The following is a 15,397-nucleotide window of genomic DNA, read 5'->3' on the forward strand; positions in this document are numbered from 1 at the left end:
AGTGGGAAGATATCTGTAACATTCAGCCAACTGTTCTTTCTGCCATTAAAATTTGTCAAAACAGATGAAATTGAGGGGAGTCAAATCTCAAATATTATCTGCAAATTGTCTAGCGGGTGAACAAACAGCATATTCAGAGATCCTCTAAGATGGCTCCACAATAACTTTCTCCAGTCAACAACAGGATTTCTGTGTTGGCAGTGTTGCCGTGTTGTCCATCCACCTTTTTGGATCAGTGCTTGCCCAAGATCTTCGTGCTTCACATACCGTGGGGTCACTGAACTTTCCTTTCAGTTATAGTCTCACAGGATATACTTGTAGTATACTTTTACACATATCCTGAAAAATTCATATTTTTAACCAAGCTATCCCAACTCTTCGTCACCCCAGATAACTGAGTGTTGAGTGCATTGTGGAAATGATAATACAGAAATGAAAGTTCACTGACTTCTACATACTCTACTAAGGTTAAACACCTGATCAGAATGATGCTTAGTAACATATGCTGAAAATAATTGCTAACTTACCTATTCAGCTGATGTGGATTGCTTCCAGACCTATCAAGCCCCCAGTAGAAGGCAGGACCTGATAAGAAATACATGACTCTGGCTGAACCAGAATGAATGGGGAAGCTCAGACAGGCCATCAACTTAAATTTATTTTATTTGTGACAACTGTGAAGCTGAAATCACAGAATGGTATATGGGATCTCACCCCAGCCACATGACACAGCAGCTCCATTTTCCCCTTCCACACCGTGTGTCATGGTTCCTGTGATTACTGACCTTCTGATGATTAAGATTAGGAGCAAGGTTTTTTCTGTGACAAAGATTCAGAGCTTCCCATGTCAAGATCCTTCACCCCTACTTACACTGAATACTGACAGCAGATTGCCTAAGCATATGGGCGTGTCCCTTTGGCCTGACTGATGACATTGAAAACTCCTGAATGCACTGAGAAGTGTGCTAGCCATTAAAATCAACACTGTCTTTATTACGTAGCAATAACACATACAGCAAGATAATCAGCTGCGTTTTAAAGTACTGCCATCGCCCCCAGAGATGGTTTGAACTGGTCCAACGTGATTTGCAGAGTAGAAAATCTAAGTGACAAAAAACATTGTGCCTCTGAGGGAAACATGGATATAAAAGAAAAACTTACTTTAAATTGCAAACATTCACAGACACATGTGCATGCACATGCATACCTAAAACAATGCTGAATTACAGTGACTGTCAGCTACTGCTGCTGAACAGATACTGACTAGGAAGCTTCTATTCCAGTTGGTGCCTTACTTTTCTTGCAGGATTATCTGTGTCACTTTCTCACTGAAAGCAGCAATGGAAGCACTTCCATTCAAGCCATCACTTGGCACTGAGTCACATATGAGTAGGCAAATTCACATAAAAGCAGATGAATCCTCAACTCTTAGCTACCCCAGAAGACATTCCCCCTCCCTTTCACGTAGGTAACTGGGCTGCTCCCAGGCTTTTATTAGATTTGCCTGAACTGGCTCCAATTACAAAACTCATCTTGTTCTTCCTCCCCAAAGATAAAAGCCACGCTTTCCTGGCAACTTAATTGTAAACAGTTTTGAGGCAGAAGAATGAGCTGTAACAGAGAATGTATAAGTGCAGCTGAAGCTTCAAATAGACAAAATGTAAATACAGCGAATGTGATTAATTAGACAAGTCGGGGAGGGGGGGGGCGGAATTTTAGTGTGCCCCTTGGCATAAAACACATCCAGTTAAACTGAAAATTCAGTTAATTCAGAAGATTTTTTTCCCTTTGACAGAAGCACCCAGGTGTAGCACGGCAATTAGTTCCAATACCATGGTTGTGTGGACAAAAGGTGCCTGAACAGGGATATCTATACAATGAGTTCATTTTACCTCTCACATTTCTTTTGCATTGTTATAATTCTGCTATGTTCCATGCAGTTTGATTTTGTTTTGTTAATTAAAGTTCTAATATCAGCTGACCTTCAGAGAATGTCATAAATTTCTCCAAGCTACCTCTGATGGCTTCTTTGTACAAGGAAAATACACCAAGCAAATACGCACAATTCAGCATTCAGAATATATGAAAACTGAAATATTCAAAGTCAAGTCTGTCATTTGCAGCTGACCTAATGTTCTGAAGCTAGAAGGATTTGTATTTGTACTTAATTTCAAACATGAGAATAATCCCATCATAACATGAAATGTACTGTGGGAACAGGGACTGATGGTTACTGTTGTGTCACGTAGCATGCATTACGAAAATATGTTTTTTTTTCTACTGGAGCAAACAGGGGCAAAGTATAATATAAATAATTTCCCATTTTATGTTAAATAATCATTTTCTTGTTAGAAGAATCTGCTTCTTTTTTGTAATACATAAAATGGCAACTGGCCCTGTTACACCTCCAGAATACCTATCTGTTTACAGCTTCTCCCAGCTGGAAATCCCCATCAGGTGACTAACATCCATGACACAGGAGGCATTGCTACAACACGATTTTATGATATGTTTTGCACACTAGTCCCTATCTTTTGACTATAATAAGTGTCAAAAACGTCAGTCTGCCACCTAAGCAGTTTGAAAGCACAAATTTTTCTGCTTGTCAAGGCTGGGACCTGCAGGGAAAGCCAGGAGAATTCAGTCCATTCTAAACTGTTTATTTTCTGCCTTGGGTTTTTGAAGGACTCAACAAAAGAATGCTCAAGGCAAGCTACTGCCATTGGCTGACTCAGCTTTACCAAGTAACTGCACCTGAGAGACACAGTACAGCTCATCCCTAAGCCTGCAAACATGACTTAAATTAGGAGCACATCTACAAACTGCAACTATATTAATTAAATGCCATAATACTTATACTAGTAAAATAAAAAAAATATATTATGCAAAATAATTTTAAAATTAGATAAACAATACTCTAAAAACATTCAGATTCTCAGAATGGAATTTCAAGACTGTGAATATGGAAAATATGGGTTAAAAAGAGGTGAGTCTCATGGTCCATCAGCACTCACCATTCAGCCACTTGGAGTTGTACTGTGCAGTGCGGAGAGGAGGAAGGGCCCCCAGACTGCGATAAATGGCAGGATCCCTTCCTGGAAAATCCATGGCTGTAGCAGCATATAATTCTCCACTGGAAGTGAGAAGAGCAGTGGAGTTGTGCTGAGGACTGTAAGGACAACGAGCCATGCCACTGATTTGATCATGTATCTCTGTCAAGTTACTTAACTGTAAAAGAGTGAGAAAAAGGGATTAAAATGAGCTGAAAATTATAATTTCGTCCAAGCTGCATCAATATGAGCAAAATCCTATCATAAACCCCAGTTATCTGCTTTGGCATTGTACAACAGTAACGAGATGACCTTTACATCAACTTGAAACTGTCTCATATAGGAAGTTTTACTGTAATGTTGTCTGATCTCGTTTTTGCCACTTTGGTATGTAAAACATGCAAGTTAATCATTAGCCACCATGCCTAAAATGTTTTTAGAAGCGACTCAAAAATTAATTATCTCTACACAGATTGTTATGAAAAACAGATCTGATTGCCAGAATCAACTAAGGTTTTCACCATAGCAAATGGTCAGACAATGAAAAAAAAAAATCTATTATTTGTTTTCTTGGTGTGTTCTAGGAAAGAATCTCACATGAAAAATGAGATTAAAAAAAGGAGCTTTCCAGTTCAGCAGAACTACCTCTCTGATTTAGTAGCCCTAATACTTTCAGTATATGTTATTTGAAAATAAAGGTACAATAGGTTTAAATATAATAAATGTGCCAAGGAGTTTTTTGGTGATACAGCTATTCTTTGTATTTAAACACCTCTCCCCTCCTGAAACAAATAGCCAGCTTAGTCCAAACAGTGACATTTTGATTTTTACTATGACTATTATTGATCCTTAATGGACTCCCTTTCTCTGATACACATAAATTACAACTAGGTTTTTTTCAGAAACAGAATGACAGATTTTCTCAACTAAGATTTCTAATTCTCACCAGTCAGAAATCATTAATACAGGTACTGTCATCTTCTCCAGAACTACACATACACAGTATGCAGCTACGCAACTACATTTTATAACTAAACCAGTTGATGCCAACCAAACTTGAGAGAGTGGCAGAAGTCTTAGACATACCTAAGGTTCATGAAAATTGGCATGTGGGAGGAACTGAGCTTTTTGTAGCTGTGCTCTCTCCCACAGCTGAGGCAAAGACTTTTGAAAGAGATCACCAGTTAACTCTCCTCTTTGGCCTGCCACTAGCCAAATCAGCCTTTTACACACCAGCTCACCCATCAATACACAAATAGCCTGGATTCAACCACAGCATGCTCTGCCTTTTATTTTGCTGGCTCAGAACAGGGACTCGAGCTTGTGGGACAAAACATTTAACTCATACCGTCCGATTGGTGCAGATAGGAGTGAATGCGTTGGTTCCACAGGTAAAGAGATGGTTGCCTCCAACAAGAAGCACGCGAATGTAGTTCTGGCATTCCTCCTGCCATGCAGAAAAGAACAACTATATTCAGTGATACTTCAAAGGATAGGGGAGACTAATTATGATTTGCTTTCCATGGTTATGTGTCCACACATAAAAATTTAGAACAAGGCTTAAGCATACCTGATGTGTTAGCAATCATGATATACATAGATTTCCTAACTACAATACATGCATCCATCAATCTTTGTGAGAAATTCTTAATAGGATAACAGTAAACCTCTTCAGTACTGAAGATTTCTTCTAAGTATATATTTCAAAGGTTTAGCTAAACTCTGAAGTGATAGATGCTGACTTAAATAATACACTGCTGTCTCAAGGGATCAGATGCTGTTTTCAAAGACAGATCAGGCCAAGGGAGGAAGTTGGGAAGAAAACAGGAGAAAGAACAGGTTGTCGGTAACACGAGTATATTGAAACCAGTACAAATAAAATTCTTGAGATGTTCAGATGCAGATTTGTCACTACTAGTTTCATAATTTGCACTATATTTTTATTAGAAGCATCTACGTTTCTGTTAATTTGAAGTTTCTCAAGAAATTTCATTACCTCAATACATAGATGCTCACCCCTGAGGAATAATTTTACGTGTTTTTTACCCCATTAGGATGTGTGAAGGCTTTATGATGTTCATTTCTCTCATTTCAGAAGCTAGAAACCAACAGCAATTTCTACTGTTAATTCAGACAGAAAGCCTTTTTCTGCAATACTAAAAATCTCCCAGAACTGTATGTAGGAAAGATTCAAATACTCCTCATGCAAAAATCAATGTCCCTATTTAATAAAATAAACAAAATCAACAACATGCTTGGAGAAAATAGTTTCCTGGAACCTTCCATTTGAATGCTCTCTAGCATTCATTCACAAGATAGTCTCATGTAAAGCATTAAAAAAAAACTTGTGAAAATACAGCTATGCAATTCTAACAGATATTAAGTGAAATCATGTAAGTAAATCCATGTAATAGTAATGGTGCAGAAGTCCCATTGTCTGGTCTACTGTTATATTAAATGTATTTCTTGTTTATCTTGAAAATAGCCTCATCCTGGAAGACAATAAATATAATCCCAAATAAATTGAACAGGCACAAAATAGACTGCAAAGCAAGATGGGCAAAATACTTGAAAGACCTCCCAAAAAACTCTAGGAATTTATTTTCTACACCTTTCCTCATACAAAATAAAGTTAAAAAAAACCCACAACCCTCCCCCTTGTAAAAGCTCAGGAAAAAAAAAAAACACTTCTTTGAAAAAATACCCTCCAAAACTACATTTGCATTAGTGTCTCATGAAAATGTAGCCTTTAAACACTTCTCTTTGAGCCTTTAAAGGTAAATGTCAAGCATCTTCCAATTATGATTTGATTCCCATTGGGTAAAAATACATCTTTATCTTGAACTTACCCAAACTGTCATCTTACTATTCTCTCAACCAAACAGAAGCTAATATGCAAACAGAGTTGGGCAGTGCAACAAGCCTTTTAAGAAGTAATTGTTTCACTTCTGGGCTGTTTCCCTGTTGCAGGTTGTTTTAACTACACCAAAAAAAAAAACCCTCAAAAACAAACCGACCCTACAACCAAAGAAGGTAATTCTTTTTTTTTTTTTTTTTTTTTTGTGGCAAGGGTGCTCAGGGAGGTTCATAGAACATAACACAGTAATTTATTCTTCTGGCTGTTTCCACCCTGCCCTTTCCAGCAAGCCATGGAATGTAAGTGTAGGAAAAATAAGTGGGTACTGACATTATAACCCATCCAACCTCTCCTCTTCATATTCCAGAGCTCCCTGAAATAGCGCCATTGGCAAATTACTTGCACGCTGATCACCCACTCTTTCTGTTCAAAAATAATGTTAATTTTTTAAACTCTGACATTCCTGGGATTCACAAGATTCTTCTCTTTAATGTTCCCAAGTCCTGTGACAACTTCACAACAATCCATACTGCAACAGGGCAAATAAGATATCTCATATCAAAATTTTTGTTGCATAGTACAACAAAATCAAAACTGAAAGAACAGCTTTTACAATTGCCTATTTTCTTCATATGACAAATCCACAATAATACAAAATAAATTAAAAAAATAGTCATGAATAAAACAATCACCACCCAAAAACATACTGAAAAAGGACTCAGTTATTTAGTCATTTGAATTGTTCAGAGTCACTTTTCTAGCTCTGGAATCAAGCTCAACCAGTTCACTTTTATATGTGTGAAAAAGAGATGTGTGTTGTAGACGTAGCATTGGTGAATGCAAAGGACTTCAAAACAAAAGGGGTTTTTTTTAGTTTGGAGGGTGGTGGTAGGTTTGGTGGCCATCTTTTACGTAGTCTTACTCGCCATTTTATCTTGACCTCTATGCTATATGCTTTCCTATTCTCCTATAAAAATATCTCTGAAAGAAATTCATTTAGCAAATACTTTCTACTTTTATATCAGCATACCTGAAACAAAATACAACTATTAGAAACAATTCAGCAGCCAAGCAGGCTAGGCTGCTACTTAAATTTAAGACCATCTTGACAGTTCAAGGACAATCTGGCTGCATATGGTTATCTGTTTGCAGCAATGTTTCTTGTATAGGCTAGCATTTTAAACACACCTGTGTTTAATTTTTTAATACCTCTATTGAAAGTTCAGATGCTAACACACACAGCCATTAGAATCTTAAATAAGCAAGGGATAAGAGACTTTAATTCAATTATATATATATTTTTTAATCTCTCTTTGGTTTATTCTATTTTTACCGCACGTATTTATATTTTTCCTTTATAACAGTCCCTACCACAAGTGCCAGTCTGAATAGCCAGATTTATTCTCTTAACCATGTGTGATGTTTTAGACTTCTAAATGCTAGCACATGCTGGCCACAAGGACATCATTTTGTCTGGCTCGCTCCTGGAGCCACTAGTTATTCTAAGCAACAGCTTAAATTGGTGGATAAATGTCTGAAGTCTCAGTAACAAACATCAGCATTCAAAAGTCAAGTGCGCATTTCACTGTCAAATGTGACAGATGTCCCTATATATTTTCCCCTTCAGCTCTTTTCCCTCGTTGACTCCTAAAGCATAAACCTCAGAACAACAACGACTGCTAACAGCTAGAGGCAAAACTTCTGTGCAGCTTCCTTCTCAAGAACAACAACAAAACCGAGTTGTGTTTAACTGACCATTATCTCAAAACTACTAGAGCTGCTTCAGGGTTCAAAGCTAGCTTCTGGTTTCAGGGCACTCCATCAGCAAACTGACTTTTAGTTTTGCTGCCTGAACTCATTGCCCCCATGCTACCCTGTGGGCACCAGAGCTTCAAGAGAAACAACCAGGATTTGAATGAATAACTTACCCACAGCCATCCTTGTAATCCTCATCTCTCTTTCACCACAGTCTGGGCTGGCCTTGTATATTTTGTCTCCAATCTTTCCTGTCCCTCCCCTACAGTCACACATGTGTCTGCCCTGAAATCTGAAGTCACCCTGAGCAATGTTACAGAAATGCAACCCGCAGCAACTCTCCAATTTGGGCTGGATCTATTTATACAACAACAAGCAAGCAAGAAGTCTTTCTGATAACAGTAACGGGAATTGTGTCTCCCAGGGGATTTCCTCTGAAGAGGGACAATTCACCATAGCACTGGAGTGAATTCCTCCTGGTCTGATAATTCCCAGTTCTTCCAAGGGAAGGCTTTTGTGGTTTGACTAGGAAGAGGAGCATGTCACAGATCAGGTGCTTTCCTCATCTGCATGTATAAGTCCTCCTTATACAGAAAGTATAGTGACCTTGTTTTAGTCTTGGACATAAGGCAATAAATGACAAACATCATTAGGCTATCCTTTCTCTGGCCTTAAATTTATCCTTTGATTTTAACCTCAATCACACCAGTGAAAGCGGAAGATGCAGGAAAAGTTCAAAAAGACAGTTGTCATTCCAGCTGGGTAGGTTGCCTCAGTCAATACCTCTGCATTCTCCAGCAACTCCTACATGAAGCTTTCAGGCCACAAAGTCTGCACACCAAAAAAAAAGAAAAGAACTTGTTGTTACCATAGGGCTCTTTTTTGGTGCGCAGACTTTGTGACCTCCTGGGATTACCTTCGAACATAATGAAATATAAGGATTGTACTTCTCTTCTAGATTGTGAATGAGGAACAAGGCTATGGATACAAATGAAACACTAAATCTTTATCCAACTAATAACAATACTAAGAAACAATCTCAGAGGTTGTTATTAGAATAGCATATATACTATTTTAGAGTGACACCATAACTTCCAATCACCAGCTTCTTCAAAAGGGTGTGATGAGCATGAATGAAAATCTGCACGTATGTACTACACTAAGGTCCATTCTTAAATGCATTTCAGTGTTGAGTATTTCTCCTAGCAAAATTATTTAATAGCAACATATGCTTCTGCATTGTTGAATTGAATGTGGATTTTACACCACAAACAGTATTGTAAACATAATATTCAAAAGTACACTACTATAGTCTCAAATTTACCACTACTTTCATCCATGAAGTTAGAACACAGCCACCGCACTGTGACTTTCAGACAAGCTGAATGTATTCGCACAGTTTTAAACTTGGAAAATCACTGTAAAACAGAGGCATAAACTTCTAGTTACACATTGCATTCCTGCCATGATAGTTTCTACTGTATATGCACCTTGATCAATGCAACCTGTCATATTCTGTTGTCACTTGAGCATGCTCTCTTACTTCAGAGTGTTATCTGAAAACTAAGGATGAAGGCTTGAGGAATATATTACATGAAGAAGCATAAATATTCTAGGGAGAAATTGCAACTTACAAAATGAAACATTTGCTTAAAGTATGAGGTCTCAGAAGTTTTTTCTTTTCTCTCTACAAAGATTGTAGATCTGACTGCTTACTAGATGCTATTTCTGCCATTAAAGCCTTCACACACAACTTGAGTCACCAGAGTTTGTCTACTCAAGTCAGAAATCTTTAAATGAAATCTAACCCATTTCTTTTCTCTAGCTGTTAATACCTTCTATATACCTAGCAAATCCTGTACCTTAATAGCTAGTGACCAGTAACTCTGAAATACCTGTTTCCGACACTGGGATGGAAAGAACAAAGAAGGTAATACCATTCTTATTGCCTTTTCCCAGTACTGTAAACTCATTTCTACAGTGAAAGGTGTTCCACCATAAAGACAATCATCTTCCATGCATGAAGCTTTACACTGCACATTCACTACACTTGCTTTTTTTCCTACGTAATTCTGTTTTTTTCTCTCCTCACAGTATAACATGGCCTTGCTTCTGAAGTGAAGCCGTTCTTCCTCTTTAATCTCAAACAGAAATGGATAGGCCAAGGGTACACAGCAACATTATTTTCCAGCACTTCGTAAAAAAAGCTGGAAATGAACTGTTTAATGGGAAAAGCTAAAAAGTCAGTGATTAGATGACTATGAAGAAGAGACTCCTCCTCTACTATATGGTAGAATCATTTGGAATACGTTTCTGAAGCTTGGGGTTTTTTTTAGTTTTGCACATCAATAACATATGTTGATATGTTCTACCGAACATGGGTCCTGAAAGCAAGTGTTTTCTTCTGTAGTTACTGCTCTTGATGTGTTTTCCTTGTATGTTTTAACTCAATTAACTTAAATCATTAAACAGTATAATAATTACAGATATAGATTACATGCATTTCTAACTGCTTTTATAATTAATTTGATAACTAGCTTCAGCTTAGGACAGCCACTAAAGAACACAGCATCCATTCCAGTTCCATCATAGTATTGCACTTACCTGTGCTGAATAAAATAAATTGTAGTTGGCCAGATAAGGAGTTGGTTCTAAATGCTAAAATATATCAAGTCCCATGTCTACAAAGTTAGTGAATTTCATATTATTTTCTTCATAGCACCGGTAGATATGAAATATAAATGTTCCTAAAACTGCATCTAATGCACAGGGAAATAAATGTAGGATTTTGCAAAGTAATTACACCGTTATTCAGGATTTATGGCACTGAAAATGAAGTGAGAATGCATCCCATTACATATGACATGTTGTAGAGTCAAAAGAGTAAATTGTTAAAAACTGAAGTTCTTGATCATTTCAGAAAAGAATCATGTGACTGTACCTCTCACCCCACAATCCCTATATTGTTTTTTATTCCTTTGCTTATACATCAGTGTCAGACTCCTTTCTTGCAACTCTGTTCAGAAAGGGAGACAGTAAAAATGCATAAGGTAGAGATTTATACACTGAATTACACCTGCTATTAACATATAAATTTTATTAGAGCAGAACAGCTGTCTCATGCTTACCTTTGATTTGCCTTTACTGTAACAGGCTCTTTTAGTAGCTTCATCACATTGCCATTCCACTGCCTGCAACCAACAAGAATTAGTTAGAAATGCAGGGAACACAGAAATACAAACCTCAGAGCTATCTAAGCCCATGCTTGAGATATGTGCTTCAGGCATACTGATGATTAGCTGTGGGTGATTCTATCCATAATCGCCTTACAAGCTTTTTCTCCTTGGAAATGTAGTTTTGCTGCTGATGGTTTTTCAGTGTCTTAATCCGAAGTGAAGTTGGCCATCCCCATGATTCACTGTACCTACCACTACAGGAGAAATAACCACAATCACATTTGATGCTATTTAGCCACTTTTGTAGGAGTCTTATTAAGGTAAGCAGTTAGGAACACAGAGAAAGGCTGACCGTCTCTCCCCAGCACAGTTAGGCTGCATCAACGCAGCATCTGAGGTCAGCTCTGCCGAGAGACCTTGCGCCATAAGAAAATGTGCCTTGTTGCTGTTTTTGCAGTATTTATCTCAAGCATCAAATGGAAATTTTAGTTTCTCAAGGTATGACTGCAGCACTAATCAGAAGGACTAAAACATCCCTTCAGAGAAAGGAGCAATGGGCAGACACGTGCAAGACAACAGTGAAATGGAGCACTGCAAAGCAGAAACAATTTATCCTCATTTTTGAGCTGTCTCTCTGCTTCAACAGATTTATGCCAGGGCTGTAATGGCTAGTCTGCATTACTGCAATTTCACTGCATGAGTTAACTCCAATTATTTCCATATTTAACATTCAACAGCTATGACTTATGAACTGTACTGTTCAATGGAGCAGGTCATATGCTTGGTGTTTATGTCCCAATATATGTACATATTTGAATGCCTGTATATGCTGTGTAGTCAGAGTGCATTTTAAATCACTCTGCATTCTTTCACCTCAACAGTGCACATCCATGTGTTCTTTAGATAAAAATGCCACAAAGCACTTTACGTTTTATCAGGAAGAACTGAGATTTCTAAACTAACTAATGCTGCTTAATTATTGAAACTGCAGCTTTTTAATTTTTATTTACCAGGAAATAATGAAAGACCATTCATTCAAATTTAATATAGGTAATTTTTTGTACCTGTCTTTTAATGGAGACTATATTAATAGCAAGTAGACTCTATAATTAATAAAAATAATAGGGTGAAAACCTATTTAAATTAAAGGGGAAAATGCTTTCAGAGTATAAGATGCAGTACTCTCTGATTTGTGTCTCAACAAGCCCAAGAATGAGCTTTTTCATTTCAGGGGAAAAAAAAAAAAAAAAAGACTTATAAAAACTAATGCCAGTACTTCTATTTCTCTACCCCAAACCTTCTTATTTACAGTGTTTACTTTTGCAGATGAATGACTACAGCATATTGGGGAATACATTGAAAACTTCTGGAAGAATCCAGTTATGATTTATAATAAGCTGTATCTAGTAGCATGAAAGAAATCTCATAGAGAGTTAGATAAAAAAGCAGCAATGACTTAACTCTTTTGACTCTGTAATGCAAAAAGTGATTTATGTCCCTAACGGAGATGGCAGTACAAAAGACGGCTCTTGGATGACCAGTGTAAATTCCTAATCAATCCGTTAGGACACCCTGAACCTACATGTTATATGGCACTAGACACAAGTATCCGATACTGAATATATTATCTTTAAACAACACAAAAAATTTCAAATGCCCGGAGAAACGCAAGAGTTACCATGAGGAGGCCAGAGTAGAAAGATTTAGTGGAATACAGGTGCTTAAAAGCAAGGTTTGAAGGAAAGTTCTTGCCAAAACTGAACTGAGAAGAATATGCCAAACATGAACAGCACAAAGTCAGAAGACAGAAAGACTGGATTAAAGATAAAATGTTCATCAATAAATGAATTTTCAGTGACAAAATACCCAGCTTTCAATTGGCTCTAAGTCCACGGTAAAAGAGTGGAAGGAGAAAGATATGAAATGCAAAAATTACACAATGTCACAAATCAAGCAAATTAAGTACATTTCTCAGGCACTGAAAGTTTTGGAAAAGAAAATCAACAGACTTCAGAGATGGGAAATTCAGAAGCCAGAAGCGACAGTTCTTCAAGCTTTCCATGAAATCTGAGAAAAGCATACAATGCATCTCTGCAAGCAGGTCATGGTTGGAGAATCTGGGAACTTCAAGCGCATAATAATGCAACTAAAATTTAGGACAAGTCAGGCAGAAGCTTTATTAACTCTGATCATAGTGAGAGAACATTGGGACAGCATCTCCCCCTCTGCTCTCCTGTTCCCTGCCAAGTGATTACAGAGGCCCAGCCTATATACCATTTCAGAAAAAGAGAAAGAGGTGAAGAAAAACAATAATTTCAATGTTAGCAAAGCCAGGTATCCATCCCTAGGAGGGGGGGACTCCTTAAGGAGCTTGATAACTGCCACACTTCTAAGAAGGAAACAAAGGGTAAATAACGTGACAATATAGAGATATGGCTCTTGGTGGCGCCTGCAGGAGTGGCACACCCAGTATTACCTTAGCTCAGAAGTAGTGAGTTGGAAACAATCACAAACTGTTAGCTTTTAGTCGAATGTTTTTTTAATTAGTATAAACATCTTAGCTAGACTTCTCAAATCTTAAATATTAATAATTTTACCACCACATCACAAAATCACTGATACCATTATTAGCGTAACTGAAAATAAACTTTCTTCTCTTTCTTTGACATCCACGAAACGCATAGATTGAAATAAAGATATTAAATATTAAAACATTACGTAATATTTCTGGATAGCATAGTTAACAACACATACAAGAATCCAAACAGAATAAACTACTGTAACCATATATAAATATATACGCTTGCAAGCTAATTAAATGGCAAACTCTCTGGGAAAACCCTGTTCACGACAACATATGCCAAAGGAGTAATACTGTCTGGACAAGAAATAAGTGCAGGCACACTGGTGACAAAGCTAAGTGTCATCTTTGAAATCAAATGTACTTATAGTCCTATAGCCCTGGGTTCCACGGCTGGAGGAGACCATAACAGAGCAGGCTGCAAATGAAGAATATTACAAAGGTATCTGAAGAGAGCTGAGTAGTTAAAACTGTTGTACTTTGGTCCCTAAGGCTCCCGCATGGTTCAGTAATGCATATGTATGTCCTATTACTGATTAAATGAAAAGAGCAGGTATAGACAAACATTTCTATATATAACTATTTTTTTTTCTTCTAATCTCAGGAAATATGGGGGAGTTTCCCACAAAATGGAAGTTCAGATATTCAACACAGCTTACTGGTAACATACAGGGGGAAGATGCTTGATACCGTCTGCTAATATTTCCATGAAGTTCAGATGAGCATTGCACATACGATATGCATACCACGTTGGATCTTTGATTCACTATGAAGGCCTACACAGCTAAAGTTTATCGTGTTAGGATCTTTTTTTCCCTCCATTTCTTAATAAGAAGCTCCAGTTTTCACAGGGCAAAACACAACCTTCAGCATTCTGTGTACTGTTTTTAATTAATATTATAATTCTACTTAAGCTGGCAACAAAATTCATTGAACCAAATTATAGACACTGAAGTTTGTTCGCTCTGGGGAAAGAGGAAACAGGGATTTGAATGTTAGTGCTAGAGAAAATAAGGATGGGTAGTACATCAGCTACTGCTACGCATCTCCACAAAGAACACAGCTGCATAGGCTAAGGAGTAGGATTTAAGGTAGCTCATCAGGCTGTTTCTGATAGCAAGCTGACACTATTTACAAGGTCATGGGGTTTACAAATCCTGCTATCAATAAGTCTTTCAAGCACCTTTATAAATTTAACACCTTGGCTTAGTTTGCTTCTAATTTCCCAATCTTCAGCATAACTACATTCTAGTAGACATAAATAAACCTTAATTATGTAATAGTCACCAGTAGAGCAGTGCAAAATGTTTGCAGTGAGATTTTTAGCCCTGTGAAAGTCACTGTGGCCAATGCTAAAGACTGAACTTGACAGGTACATCTTGAACTTGACCCAGTATAGTCTGACAAGTAAGTCACAGTTCACTTTTGAACATGTATTGTTTTCTTCAGTTGAAAAAAAATACACGAACCACAAAGCCCCATACAAATTTGACATAAAATCAGACTGAACAGAAATGTGGCTTTGGTGTACACTTAACTCAAGTTTCAAACTGATGGCACGCATCTTTTTGCAAAAGCTCAACTGTAAATAACTATATCAGTGTTTTAAACATTACATCATTGATGTTTGTAAAATGCTTCAAAAACTTCAGCTGAAATCCCTCTGGGCATTTTCAAGGGGTAGTGGGAGGAGAGAAATTCCAGCTAGAGAAGAAACAAATTCCAACTCAAGCTATATAATGAAACTATTATCTTCAAAATGAAGAAAAACACACATCCAATACCCATGTATGTGTGGTGGGTTGACCTTGGCTGGATGCCAGGTACCTACCAAAGCTGCTCTATCACTCCTCAACTGGACAGGGGAGAGAAAATATAATGAAAGGCTCATGGGTCGAGATTAGATCAGGGAGAGATCACTCACCAATTACTGTCTGTGGTGGGTTGACCCTGTCTGGATGCCAAGTGCCCACCAAAG

At 37.5% G+C, this 15,397-nt stretch overlaps 1 protein-coding gene across 6 annotated transcripts in view; it reads right to left on the reverse strand.

Moving 5' to 3' along the window:
* The window catches only part of SEMA5A (semaphorin 5A), a 354,504-nt gene that overhangs the window by 151,916 nt on the left and 187,191 nt on the right, over window positions 1–15,397 (reverse strand). For all 6 annotated transcript variants that reach the window (XM_087760523.1, XM_087760512.1, XM_087760495.1 and 3 more), the window contains 3 exons: window positions 10,791–10,853; window positions 4,399–4,497; window positions 3,015–3,228 (listed from right to left, as the gene is read on the reverse strand). In XM_087760523.1, the coding sequence (XP_087616649.1) occupies window positions 3,015–3,228; window positions 4,399–4,497; window positions 10,791–10,853 (376 nt within the window). The remainder of the gene's footprint in view (window positions 1–3,014; window positions 3,229–4,398; window positions 4,498–10,790; window positions 10,854–15,397) is intronic.

This window comes from Nipponia nippon, unplaced genomic scaffold (genome assembly GCF_047370975.1).
Source record: "Nipponia nippon isolate SJK-2023a ecotype South Korea unplaced genomic scaffold, ASM4737097v1 scaffold_1, whole genome shotgun sequence".
Taxonomy (NCBI): Eukaryota; Metazoa; Chordata; class Aves; order Pelecaniformes; family Threskiornithidae; genus Nipponia; species Nipponia nippon.